The sequence below is a fragment of the Drosophila teissieri genome, chromosome 2R (genome assembly GCF_016746235.2).
Source record: "Drosophila teissieri strain GT53w chromosome 2R, Prin_Dtei_1.1, whole genome shotgun sequence".
In the NCBI taxonomy this organism is placed as follows: domain Eukaryota; kingdom Metazoa; phylum Arthropoda; class Insecta; order Diptera; family Drosophilidae; genus Drosophila; species Drosophila teissieri.
The window spans coordinates 11,483,566-11,495,318 of record NC_053030.1 but is presented as its reverse complement, the minus strand read 5'-3'; the positions used below and the strand labels follow the sequence as shown (position 1 = coordinate 11,495,318).

The 11,753-nt window shown below is 48.6% G+C and overlaps 6 protein-coding genes across 6 annotated transcripts; 3 read left to right on the top strand and 3 right to left on the bottom strand.

Moving 5' to 3' along the window:
- Positions 1 to 12: 12 nt before the first annotated feature.
- On the top strand, positions 13 to 3,979 carry LOC122614313 (ATP-dependent RNA helicase DHX8). The gene is made up of 2 exons (XM_043788868.1): positions 13 to 3,286; positions 3,363 to 3,979. The coding sequence occupies exons 1-2, from the start codon at positions 112 to 114 to the stop codon at positions 3,908 to 3,910; spliced, it is 3,723 nt and encodes a 1,240-aa protein (XP_043644803.1). The 5' UTR covers positions 13 to 111; the 3' UTR covers positions 3,911 to 3,979.
- On the bottom strand, positions 3,925 to 4,425 carry LOC122614320 (cytochrome c oxidase assembly factor 5). Its single transcript, XM_043788882.1, has 2 exons — positions 4,091 to 4,425; positions 3,925 to 4,023 (listed from the first exon to the last, which is right to left on the bottom strand). Exons 1-2 carry the CDS (start codon positions 4,286 to 4,288, stop codon positions 3,982 to 3,984), a joined length of 240 nt encoding a protein of 79 aa, XP_043644817.1. The 5' UTR covers positions 4,289 to 4,425; the 3' UTR covers positions 3,925 to 3,981.
- Positions 4,426 to 4,616: 191 nt separating this feature from the next.
- On the top strand, positions 4,617 to 6,287 carry LOC122614317 (transmembrane protein 39A-A). Its single transcript, XM_043788878.1, has 4 exons — positions 4,617 to 4,999; positions 5,068 to 5,303; positions 5,358 to 5,919; positions 5,985 to 6,287. Exons 1-4 carry the CDS (start codon positions 4,730 to 4,732, stop codon positions 6,246 to 6,248), a joined length of 1,332 nt encoding a protein of 443 aa, XP_043644813.1. The 5' UTR covers positions 4,617 to 4,729; the 3' UTR covers positions 6,249 to 6,287.
- LOC122614316 (probable cysteine--tRNA ligase, mitochondrial) lies at positions 6,264 to 8,132 on the bottom strand. Its single transcript, XM_043788877.1, has 2 exons — positions 8,006 to 8,132; positions 6,264 to 7,949 (listed from the first exon to the last, which is right to left on the bottom strand). Exons 1-2 carry the CDS (start codon positions 8,014 to 8,016, stop codon positions 6,278 to 6,280), a joined length of 1,683 nt encoding a protein of 560 aa, XP_043644812.1. The 5' UTR covers positions 8,017 to 8,132; the 3' UTR covers positions 6,264 to 6,277.
- A 166-nt stretch (positions 8,133 to 8,298) lies between these two features.
- On the top strand, positions 8,299 to 9,813 carry LOC122614318 (GDP-fucose protein O-fucosyltransferase 1). The gene is made up of 2 exons (XM_043788880.1): positions 8,299 to 8,429; positions 8,485 to 9,813. Exons 1-2 carry the CDS (start codon positions 8,312 to 8,314, stop codon positions 9,573 to 9,575), a joined length of 1,209 nt encoding a protein of 402 aa, XP_043644815.1. The 5' UTR covers positions 8,299 to 8,311; the 3' UTR covers positions 9,576 to 9,813.
- A 128-nt stretch (positions 9,814 to 9,941) lies between these two features.
- Positions 9,942 to 11,666, bottom strand: LOC122614319 (eukaryotic translation initiation factor 3 subunit M). Its single transcript, XM_043788881.1, has 3 exons — positions 11,361 to 11,666; positions 11,065 to 11,244; positions 9,942 to 11,010 (listed from the first exon to the last, which is right to left on the bottom strand). Exons 1-3 carry the CDS (start codon positions 11,403 to 11,405, stop codon positions 10,072 to 10,074), a joined length of 1,164 nt encoding a protein of 387 aa, XP_043644816.1. The 5' UTR covers positions 11,406 to 11,666; the 3' UTR covers positions 9,942 to 10,071.
- Positions 11,667 to 11,753: the final 87 nt, after the last annotated feature.

The following is an 11,753-nucleotide window of genomic DNA, read 5'->3' as shown; positions in this document are numbered from 1 at the left end:
GCATCACCGCGGCGTGCTAAAACAGCTGATCGCGTTTTGTTGCAGCGGGAAATTTTTCTGAAATTTCCACAAATTTTGGAAAATTTAGCTGAAGAAGTACTCTCTGACGGCATGGACGAGCTGCAGAAGTTAGAGTACCTTTCGCTGGTCTCGAAGATCTGCACGGAGCTAGACAATCACTTGGGCATCAACGACAAGGACCTGGCCGAGTTTATCATCGATTTGGAAAACAAAAATCGTACATACGATGCATTTCGCAAGGCTCTCCTGGAGAATGGCGCCGAATTCCCGGACTCCCTGGTCCAGAACTTGCAGCGCATCATTAATCTTATGCGCCCCAGTAGACCTGGCGGCGCTAGCCAGGAGAAAACTGGCGGCGACAAGAAGGAAGACAAGAAATCGCAATTGTTGAAAATGTTCCCCGGCCTTGCCTTGCCCAACGACACCTTTAGCAAAAAGGAGGAGAGCAATGGCGAAGAAAAGGTGAAACCGGAGAAGCATTCCGAAACGCACAAACAACCGGATATGAGCGATGTGGATGCAGCTATGATGGAGCTGGAAGCGCTGGCCCCCGGCGAGGTAAACACAGTGGCAAGACCACCAAAGGAAGTCAGTTCCAAGGACCGCCACAAGCGCAGAAGTAGGGATCGAGACACAAAACGACGCAGTAGATCGCGGGAGGATAGACACTCTGATCGCCGCAGAAGCAGATCGCGTGACAAAGAACGCCGTCGTCGCAGCAGATCCCGAGATAATCGCCGCAGAAGCAGGTCCCGCGAGGATCGCGATCGAGACAGAGAGCGACGCCACAGGAGGTCCAGCTCAAGAGATCGCCACGAACGCCGAAGACGAAGCCGATCTCGTTCCACAGAACGTAGGGATAGGAGAGATCGCTCGAAGGATCGCAGTGAAAAGATGCCTCCACCGACTGCCGCCATGACCGATGATCCGGAGGCGGGCAAGATCTACTCTGGCAAGGTAGCTAATATCGTACCCTTTGGCTGCTTCGTACAGCTTTTTGGACTGCGGAAACGCTGGGAAGGCTTAGTACACATCTCACAACTAAGAGCAGAAGGACGCGTGACAGATGTAACGGAGGTAGTCACTCGGAATCAGACTGTTAAAGTGAAAGTTATGTCAATAACTGGCCAAAAAGTTTCCTTGTCAATGAAAGAGGTCGACCAGGACTCCGGAAGGGATCTTAATCCACTGTCACACGCGCCAGAAGACGACGAGTCTCTAAGGGATCGAAACCCAGATGGACCCTTTAGTAGCAGCACATCGATGTTGAATCTGCAAGGCAATGGGTTGGATGGTGACGAGCACGAGTCCAGGAAACGTGTGACCAGGATCTCCAGTCCCGAGCGCTGGGAAATCAAGCAGATGATTAGTTCCGGTGTGTTGGACAGAAGTGAGATGCCCGATTTCGACGAGGAAACTGGCCTATTGCCGAAAGATGAGGACGATGAAGCCGATATCGAAATTGAGATTGTGGAAGAGGAACCACCCTTCCTCTCCGGGCACGGTAGAGCCTTACATGATCTGTCTCCAGTCAGAATTGTAAAAAATCCCGATGGCTCCCTAGCTCAAGCTGCCATGATGCAGTCGGCGTTGTCTAAGGAACGACGCGAGCAGAAGATGCTGCAACGCGAACAAGAGATGGAAGCTCTGCCCACGAGCCTTAATAAGAATTGGATTGACCCACTGCCGGAGGAAGAAAGCCGCAGCCTAGCGGCCAACATGCGAGGAATGGGTGCTGCTCCCGCTGAAGTTCCAGAATGGAAGAAGCATGTTATTGGTGGCAAAAAATCCTCCTTCGGTAAGAAGACTGATTTGACGCTAGTGGAGCAGCGCCAGTCGTTGCCCATATACAAGCTGCGTGATGATCTGATCAAAGCGGTCACGGACAACCAGATCCTCATTGTGATTGGAGAAACTGGTTCGGGAAAGACCACACAGATCACCCAGTATTTGGGCGAATGTGGATTCACTGCTAGAGGAAAAATTGGCTGCACCCAACCCAGAAGAGTGGCTGCCATGTCGGTGGCCAAGCGTGTGGCGGAGGAGTACGGTTGCAGGTTAGGCCAGGAAGTGGGCTACACCATTCGTTTCGAGGATTGCACCAGTCCGGAAACCATAATTAAGTACATGACAGATGGTATGTTGCTCCGCGAGTGCCTAATGGAGGCGGAGTTAAAAAGTTATTCGGTCATTATGTTGGACGAAGCTCACGAACGGACGATCCATACGGACGTACTTTTCGGCCTGCTCAAGACAGCCGTGCAAAAGCGACCAGAACTGAAGCTAATTGTCACATCCGCCACCTTGGACGCGGTGAAGTTCTCGCAGTATTTCTTCAAGGCGCCAATCTTCACAATTCCCGGAAGAACCTTTCCCGTGGAGGTTTTATATACTAAGGAACCGGAGACGGATTATTTGGATGCCTCTCTGATTACAGTGATGCAAATCCATTTGCGAGAACCTCCTGGTGACATTCTGCTCTTCCTTACGGGTCAGGAAGAAATCGACACGGCTTGCGAAATTCTGTACGAGCGAATGAAGAGTTTGGGACCGGATGTCCCCGAGCTGATTATTCTGCCGGTGTATTCAGCATTGCCATCCGAAATGCAGACGCGTATATTTGATCCTGCACCCGCTGGAAGCCGAAAGGTTGTTATTGCCACCAATATTGCGGAAACTTCCCTGACGATCGATGGTATTTTCTATGTGGTAGATCCTGGTTTCGTGAAACAGAAGGTGTACAACTCGAAAACGGGCATGGACTCGTTGGTGGTCACTCCAATTTCACAAGCAGCAGCAAAGCAAAGAGCGGGCAGAGCCGGGCGTACAGGCCCAGGAAAAACCTACCGTCTTTATACGGAACGTGCTTATCGAGATGAAATGCTGCCCACTCCGGTGCCGGAAATCCAGCGCACAAATCTGGCCACAACAGTACTGCAGCTCAAGACTATGGGGATAAACGATCTGCTTCACTTTGATTTCATGGACGCCCCGCCTGTGGAATCGCTGGTAATGGCGCTTGAGCAACTACATTCCCTCTCAGCATTGGATGACGAAGGCCTGCTTACCCGGTTGGGCAGACGCATGGCCGAGTTTCCCCTCGAGCCGAATCTCTCCAAGATGCTTATAATGTCCGTCGCTCTGCAGTGCTCCGATGAGATTTTGACGATTGTATCGATGCTCAGTGTGCAGAACGTGTTTTACAGGCCAAAGGACAAGCAGGCACTGGCGGATCAGAAAAAGGCAAAATTCAATCAGGCGGAAGGTAAGTCAATCCTCATTCCAATCAGCCGTAAGTGGAATTTCGAGTGGAACAATTACTAACGATCCTTTCTCCACAGGTGACCATCTGACGCTGCTGGCCGTTTACAACAGTTGGAAGAACAACAAATTCTCAAATGCCTGGTGCTACGAAAACTTCGTACAGATCCGAACTCTGAAACGCAGCCAGGATGTGAGGAAGCAGCTGCTGGGAATCATGGACAGACATAAATTGGATGTGGTATCTGCTGGAAAAAACTCTGTGCGAATTCAGAAGGCTATCTGCTCCGGATTCTTCCGCAATGCAGCGAAAAAGGATCCACAGGAGGGATATCGTACCCTCGTCGATTCACAGGTGGTTTACATCCATCCGTCGAGTGCTCTCTTCAATCGCCAGCCAGAGTGGGTCATCTATCACGAGCTGGTGCAGACCACCAAGGAGTATATGCGTGAGGTCACCACTATCGATCCCAAATGGCTGGTAGAGTTTGCTCCGTCCTTCTTCCGCTTCTCGGACCCCACGAAGCTAAGCAAATTCAAGAAGAATCAGCGCCTGGAGCCGCTGTACAACAAGTACGAGGAGCCCAATGCCTGGCGTATCTCTCGCGTCCGTCGGCGTCGCAATTAATGGACTAAGCCCGATTATGTGTGTAATTTTTTGTATTTTAAGCGCTTAATAATATAATTTAAGTTTAAAGCTCAGTAGCCTTTGCGACCTCGAAAACGCTGTCGGTTATCCAACTGAAAGAAGGGTGATAGGGTGATATGTGATAGCTGGGGGTATTATGGATATTTTATAGAGACCCACCAGGGAGCGCTTGCACTCATAGAAGGTGTTGCGGAGCACCTGGCACTCGGATGGAACGTTGTTTCCCTGGAGGCACTGGCGAGGCGTCTTGCCCATTTTGCAGCATTCGCTCTCTAGGAGGCACATCTTCAGATCCGCACGCACTCCCGCACACGCTGTCTCATCGGCCAGCCGCTCGTTACCCTCGTAGCGCATCATTTTCGGTTGTATTGGAGTACTTTAATATATACTTTTGATTATTCTGTGGATCAGTTACAAAACCAATGGACAGCTGATAAACAAGCAGCCGGTTTAATGTTGGTTAACGTTCAAAGTGTAGTCAGCTGCTGTCAGGGGCGTGGTGTTAAATCAGAAGGGGTTATAACAGCTTTGTTTACTATATCAGAACTAAAGTTTTAGTTAGTAGTTTATACAAATCTACTTACCTAAAAATTAATAAAATATAAGAAATGAAGTATCTTTATTACCCGTTACAAATGTGCCTCATGAACGCAAAGCATTCTACGGTGTTCAGCACTGATTTTGAGCCAGAAAAAGTGCTGTAAATGGTGCAAAGTCAGGTCCTCCACCCGCACAAAAACATTGTCACTTGAATTTATTTAAATGTAGCTCCAAGTACAAGCGATTAAACCAATCAAAATGACCTACGACGAGCGCAGTAGCGATGGCAGCAGCTCCAGCGAAGCACATGATTCCTTCGCCCACCTGCTGGCGCCTAAACAGGGCCAATCCCAGACGCCGGCCACAGCGATGCCCAAGCACATTCCCTTCCCGGAGCACGCCACCACATCCGAGTGGCTCAGCGAACTCATCATGTGCGCCTTTACCATGGGCTCGGCCATCGTTCAGTTCATCAACATCTACAGAACCAACTGGTGGCTGCCACAGGCGCACACCAGGCACATGGTGGTGGGTTTGGCGTGATTCCCCAACTGAATCATTAAGGACACTAATCTATCAACAATTTTTACACTCAGAACATCGAGCTGATTGATCCGTATCTTCGTTATCTCCTGCTCATACTCAATACGCGAAGACTGATTTACTGCTTGCTGCTGGTGAAGATCAGGAAGGGAAATGAAAAGAGCCGGCATCTTATCCGTCTGGGAATCAAGTACGGATTTGGAGGCCTTGTGCAACTGTCCTTGGGCTTCTGCGCCATGAAGCTATACCAGCAGCACACATACATACTTCTGCTCTTCCTGTCGTATCCGTAAGAATGAAAAGTATATCATTACAAAAGATATTCTTACACTCACTTTTATAGTGTGGTCATCTACCTGTTGATCTTCGGCTTCCAGCTGGAGCCCTTCCTGCGCACCAGATTTGAGCTGCCGGGCGTGTATATCAACGACCTACCGGTTCACAGCTGCACCACCAATCCGGTCAACATAAGGGACGAGGTGGAGACACTCCGACATGACTTCAACAAGCGTTTCAAGCAGCTCATCTTCACCTCCATGGTGAATGCATACTACACTGGCCTGGTACCCTGTTGTCTGGCCGTCAGTGTCCAATACAATGTGCTACGAGCTGCGCAGCACTGCATTATCGTTTGCCTGGGCGCTTTCAGTCTATGCGCCGTTTTCCTGTATCCTGCTAAGTATAGTGATACGTTACACCGGGCTACTTTACATTTGGGCTGCTGGCAGCGCATTGACCGTGACCCAGCGCCTTCGCAGCTAATAGTGGCTGCCAGTGCCCTCACCTGGTCGAAATACTCCTCCTACAACCACGGCACTGTGGTAAAGCACAACGGGGGCCTGTACAGAAGTCAGGGTATGGTTACTGTGGCCACTCCGGGAAACGCCAGTCATGCCCGATTTTATGTGAGTATTTTAGAACTGGGCTCTTTTGGATATACCCAACCCATGTTTTTTAATCTTTTTTTCAGAAACTCTTTCATAATCCCACCATAATTTATTCCACTTTGGCCATTCTTCAGGCTGCCGTGCTGCTAGTAGAGATAGGGTCGCTAAGCGCAGAAAGTGTCGAGTGGCACTTTGTCCTCTCCATCAGCTTCGTCGCGTTTACCAGCATGGGTGCATTCTTTAAGCTGGTGCGTGACTACCTCATCACTAAAGACCTATACAAGACAGAGCACGCAGTGGCGCCCGACCAACCCTTCCGACAACGCATGAGAGATGCATTTATGTAGTAACGATCCAAAGAATAATATATTAACATTTATTCGGCAGAGCTTTTGCTCTTACTATCTGGCTTTTCGCAAGACACTGCAAACACCCAGGAGCTGCCCTGTTTGTGGTCGCGGACCTGTATACCGTGCTGTTGTAGCAGGCTCCTCAGTTCATCACAGGCGGCTAAGAGCTGAGGGTTCTTTACATCTCCGGAGGTGGCCCTTTCCCGCATTCTCCCTCGAACGTTTATCACATCATTCACAAGCAAAGAGGGATCAATGCCATGATCCGAAAAGGAAACCTTTTCCTGCAACGGTTCTCTATCTTGCAACTCCGATAGACCAAATGTGACTATGACACGGTTTATGAAGTTCCCAGCTGCCAGCAGTAGATCAATGCAGTAGGCGGGCTCCTCCTGCGCGTCCACTTGCTGCTCATTTATGCAGCGACTTATGCTGCTCATCTGATCCATTAGCACGCTGATAGCTCTGGCAGTATCAAAGTCATCGCGAAGGCAATTATCGAATTCGGTTACTGTGTGAGTCAGTTGGGCCTTTAGCGCTCCCTCATCCAATAAGTGGACGGGCTTCAGGAATTGTGTATACGCACTCAGATCTGCCTGGAAGTTTTTGAACCGCTGCAGGGTCTGGCGAGCCGTAACCATCAACTGATCGCTATAAGGCATGGCATTGCGGTAATTGGACAGCAGGCAGGCCATACGAAACTCATCGGCGGTGTACTTTTTAAGCAGCTCCGACACTGAGATCGTGTTGCCCAGCGACTTTGACATCTTCTGAGCATCTCCAACCATATGGAGTTGTCCGGTGTGCAACCAGTAGTTTACCCACTGGTCAGTTTTATACCGTGCACAGCACTGCGCCTCCTCGTTTTCGTGGTGCGGAAAACGCAGGTCCAAGCCGCCGGCATGAAAATCCAACTGGCGGCCAAAGAAAAGACCTGCAATGGCACTGCATTCGATGTGCCAACCGGGGCGACCCTCGCCACCCCATGGTGCAGCCCAGGTGGGCTCACTGCCACTTTTACGCGCCTTCCACAAGGCAAAGTCGGCACTGTCCCGTTTGATGGATCCTCGCTCCAATTTCTCCTCGCTTAGGCCTATGTTTTGAAGCTTTCCATAGTTCAGGCTTTTCGAAACATCAAAGTAAACAGAGCTATCCGGGGTAACGTAGGCCTGCTTTTCGTCAATTAGCTGCTGGATGAACTGAATAATAACAGGCATGGTGGTGGTCACATGACTGCGCACATCAGCCGGCTGAACATTGAGACGCGACATGTCCTGGCTGAATTCCGCTTCATAGGCTCGCGCCATCTTCTGCCAGTCAAGTCCAGCGAGCTGAGCCCGCTTAATGATCTTATCGTCCACATCCGTGATGTTCATGGCCGTCACCAGATTGATTTTAAAGTAATCGCGGAGAATGCGCTGCAGGATGTCTACCTTGACGTAGGTGCTGGCATGGCCAAGGTGCGCGGAGTCATAGACTGTGGGTCCGCAAGTGTACCAGGTGACCATTTGGGGATTGCGTAGGATTAAGGGTACCTTTTGGCGCAGTCCATGATTGTATATATTGATTCCGGTGTGCTGGCCAATTGGTTTTCGCCATTTAAATATACTTTCTGGCTTTTGAGTTTCCTCCGTAAAGTTCCGCCGGCATATGAGAGCTGGTCTCGTTCTACTGTGAAGAGCCCGGAGCACCTCCTTGCTGGGGATAGAATTAAGGGTTATGAATACAACAACTTTTATCAGATAAATACTCACAGGCTGTACATTATTATTTTTGTTCAATTTTGGTTTAAGTCTAAAGTAAATATCCTAAGTTTCATGTAAACAATAACATCTGATTGGAAAAAAGTAGGTTGCCAGACCTAAGCTTTTTGGTCTATAGTAGGAAAATTAAATTAAAATAAACATTTCACCAACTTGTAAATATATATTTAAAGTACGCAATTTATATACTATATCAAATCATAAGCAAAAGAATTTCAAACATTTTGTAAGCTTGCAAATAGAACCACCCTAACTTACAGTGCTGCCACCTGGTCAGAGAAAATCGAAGCCGGCAGAATGCAGTGGCTTAAAATGAAGCTCCGCTTTGTAAACTTAATTTTTCTATTGATTAGCTCAGCATACGCCCAATTAGGGGGCGACCCCAATGGCTACCTCACTTATTGCCCCTGTATGGGTAAGTTTTACTTCGAAATCACCAGTGAACACCAACTAAACCGGGTTTTTCAAAGGACGCTTTGGCAACCAGGCCGACCACTTCCTGGGATCATTGGCCTTCGCCAAGGCGCTTAATCGCACCCTGATCCTGCCGCCGTGGGTGGAGTACCGCAGGGGCGAACTACGATCCCGGCAGGTGCCGTTCAACACATACTTTGAAGTGGAGCCCCTGAAGGAATACCATCGCGTCATCACCATGGCAGATTTCATGTGGCACCTGGCCGACGACATTTGGCCGGAATCGGAGCGAGTGTCCTTTTGCTACAAGGAGCGATATAGCCTTCAGCAGGAGAAGAACAATCCAGACAAGCCCAATTGCCACGCCAAGGATGGGAATCCCTTCGGTCCCTTTTGGGACACATTTCACATCGACTTTGTGAGGTCAGAGTTCTATGCGCCCCTGCATTTTGATGTGCACCATAGCAACGAAGCCGCCAAGTGGCAAAACAAATATCCTGCAGAATCATATCCCGTACTCGCATTCACCGGAGCTCCAGCTAGTTTTCCTGTTCAGCTAGAAAACTGCAAACTGCAGCGCTACTTGCAGTGGAGTCAAAGGTATAGGGACGCATCTAAGGATTTCATCCGCGAGCAGTTGCCGCGGGGTGCCTTCCTGGGCATTCATCTGCGCAACGGCATCGATTGGGTGAGAGCCTGTGAGCACGTCAAGGATAGCCAGCATCTGTTTGCCTCGCCGCAGTGCTTGGGCTATAAAAATGAACGAGGTGCACTCTACCCGGAGCTCTGCATGCCGTCCAAGGAGGCCATCATCCGCCAGCTAAAGAGAACCATTAAGAATGTGCGCCAGACGCAGCCGGACAATGAAATCAAATCAGTTTTTGTGGCATCAGACTCCAACCACATGATTGGCGAACTAAACACGGCGCTCAGTCGCATGGGCATCAGTGTGCACAAGCTACCAGAGGATGATCCATACCTGGACTTGGCCATACTCGGACAGTCAAACCACTTTATCGGCAATTGTATCTCCTCCTACTCGGCATTCGTAAAGAGAGAACGAGATGTGCACGGCTTTCCATCATACTTCTGGGGATTCCCAAAGGAAAAGGATCGTAAGCACTCAAACGTGCACGAGGAGCTGTAATTGATCAACAGGAAAATCTACTTAAATACTCGAATAGGCTATTTTTCGGTTTTCTTTCCTAGTATTAGACAGTTTTATTACATTGATTAAGAAATATTTTGACTTCACTTTTAAAAGATACTTCTCAAATAAGTAAGATAAGTTTCAACTTACAGTAAAATGCAGTATTTAAATGTTAACAAAAAACGAACAAATTTTACCAATTTACTTTTTAAATGAATTTCTTTATCAGTATAGCTATTTTTATTATCTTACTTTAATTCCTGAAAAGGATTTTTGTGAAAACCGTTAAATGCCTTTAAAAACAATACAACTTAATTGTAAGCTATTAAAGTATTCCTCGCATTTATCAAAACACTTGTTTGCTACCGATTTTACTTATAAATTTATTCAAGTTATCCAGCCCTCTCATTCTTGAAAATAATTTAGGTCGTAACTCCATTGCCCCGAGGCTAGCATTTGTTCATCATCAGTGCAGTTTTCGGAAGTGGTTCGCCTAGTGTATCAGCTTTTGGGAGCGAGCCAGGTCCACTTGCGCCGAGGAGACGCTCGTTAGGCCTTCGCGCACTGTGCTGAGGTTCTCCTTCCATGCCTGCAGCAGATCGCGGAGCTGCTCCCATTGTGGTGCTCCGAAGGTTCGGTGCATTGTGGATGTAATGTGGACCTTGTGGTTGGCCTGATCTAAACGTGCGCGTACCAGCTTTGTTTTCAGCACCTCGATGACGAAGGGCTCAACCTCGTCTTCGTTGATCTGCAGCTCCTTGGTCAGCGTCTCGAATGTCATCTCTGGGCTGCTCTCGGCCAACTGCATGAAGGTCAGCAGACGCATCTTCTTCATGTTCTGCTCATGGTTTAATCCCTGCGAGTTGACGAACTCCCTGTGATCCTCATAGAACTGCACGTACGCCGGCAGCTTCTCCGACACGAAGATGGACAGCAGGTCGTGGATCAGGTCGCCCTCCAAAAAGCGCACAGGCTTCAGCGCCAGCAGAGGATCCAGCAGGAATGTATTGGGATCGGCCAAGGCAGTCACAATGCATTTCATGGCATCCTCACGGGCCACACAAGCATTGTCCGCCGTGTAGGTGCCCAGCAGCTCGATCATAACCTTGGAAGACAGCTCCAGATTGGTGTCCTTGGTCACGTCGTGCAAAAGGCGGTACAGCTTCTGCATCTGTTCCGACGAAGGTGGGCAGTTGGCAAACTGGGACTTGAGCTGATCCACACCAGTGAAGACCTCTAGCACCTGTTCGCACTGCTTGGCCACCTGCACGAGGTGGTAGTACACATGGTAGCGCAAGGGAGAAGCGGTGTCCAGGTTATTGAACAGACGCCACAACGACTGGAGGCACACCTTGCCCAGGGGAAGATTGGGAGCCTTGGTCATCTTCTCGCAGTAGGCCAGCACAATGTTCTCACCGCGATCCAGGGGTATCTAAAATATAGAAATGTATTATATGGTGTTCATATTGTATGCCGCATTACTCACCGTGATCATGATGGAAACAATGCTGTTTAGGATGCCGTCAATCTGTGAGGGCTCACCATCCTTAAAGCAAACGTCGCAGACGCCGATGATCTTGTGCAAATCATCCTCCACACCTTTATTAGACTTCTCCGATGAGATTTCGGCTCCCAGCTTCTTGAAATACTTGCGCAGCTCTTGCACCTTTTAATAAATTGCGAAAAATATTAGTTTTGTTTTGCAGCAAGAGGAAGACATAACCTCAATTCGGACCACGGGCTGCCCAAATACACGGCTTAAATTGGTCATTTTTACTGTACCTGCTCGTCCAGGGACAGGTCTATGAAAACCGGATGCGAAGTCATGGTTTTGTTAAATGTTATTCCACTTTTTTAAACAAATGCAGCTGAAAATAACACGCACACACGTCTTCGGCGCTTTGACAGCTCGAAAGGAAAGAGAGCGACCTGTGCTGCCGGTCTGGTCCGTTTCCCGCCAATTAGAGATGCTCTCAAACAAGGGACCAAAATAAATACGGATGTAATTAAAGTGGTCACTTCAAATATGTAATATTCCCCTAAAAATTCACTCAGTGCAATAAAATATAAATATTTTGGCTCAACGACCGTATTAATGTTGACATGAAAGTCAAACTTATGATTGTTTTGACTAGCTAACAATAAATCTAGGAAACAGTAGAGTTGCCGGATCTG

Coding starts and splice junctions, on each gene's coding strand:
- LOC122614313 (XM_043788868.1), top strand. CDS start 112: ATGGACGAGCTGCAGAAGTTAGAGTACCTTTCGCTGGTCTCGAAGATC. Junction 3,287..3,362: donor AAAATTCAATCAGGCGGAAG/GTAAGTCAATCC, acceptor CTTTCTCCACAG/GTGACCATCTGACGCTGCTG.
- LOC122614320 (XM_043788882.1), bottom strand. CDS start 4,288: ATGATGCGCTACGAGGGTAACGAGCGGCTGGCCGATGAGACAGCGTGT. Junction 4,024..4,090: donor ATGAGTGCAAGCGCTCCCTG/GTGGGTCTCTAT, acceptor CCCTTCTTTCAG/TTGGATAACCGACAGCGTTT.
- LOC122614317 (XM_043788878.1), top strand. CDS start 4,730: ATGACCTACGACGAGCGCAGTAGCGATGGCAGCAGCTCCAGCGAAGCA. Junction 5,304..5,357: donor CTGCTCTTCCTGTCGTATCC/GTAAGAATGAAA, acceptor TCACTTTTATAG/TGTGGTCATCTACCTGTTGA. Junction 5,920..5,984: donor CCAGTCATGCCCGATTTTAT/GTGAGTATTTTA, acceptor TCTTTTTTTCAG/AAACTCTTTCATAATCCCAC.
- LOC122614318 (XM_043788880.1), top strand. CDS start 8,312: ATGCAGTGGCTTAAAATGAAGCTCCGCTTTGTAAACTTAATTTTTCTA. Junction 8,430..8,484: donor CACTTATTGCCCCTGTATGG/GTAAGTTTTACT, acceptor GGTTTTTCAAAG/GACGCTTTGGCAACCAGGCC.
- LOC122614319 (XM_043788881.1), bottom strand. CDS start 11,405: ATGACTTCGCATCCGGTTTTCATAGACCTGTCCCTGGACGAGCAG. Junction 11,245..11,360: donor ACCTGTCCCTGGACGAGCAG/GTACAGTAAAAA, acceptor ATTTATTAAAAG/GTGCAAGAGCTGCGCAAGTA. Junction 11,011..11,064: donor TTGTTTCCATCATGATCACG/GTGAGTAATGCG, acceptor TCTATATTTTAG/ATACCCCTGGATCGCGGTGA.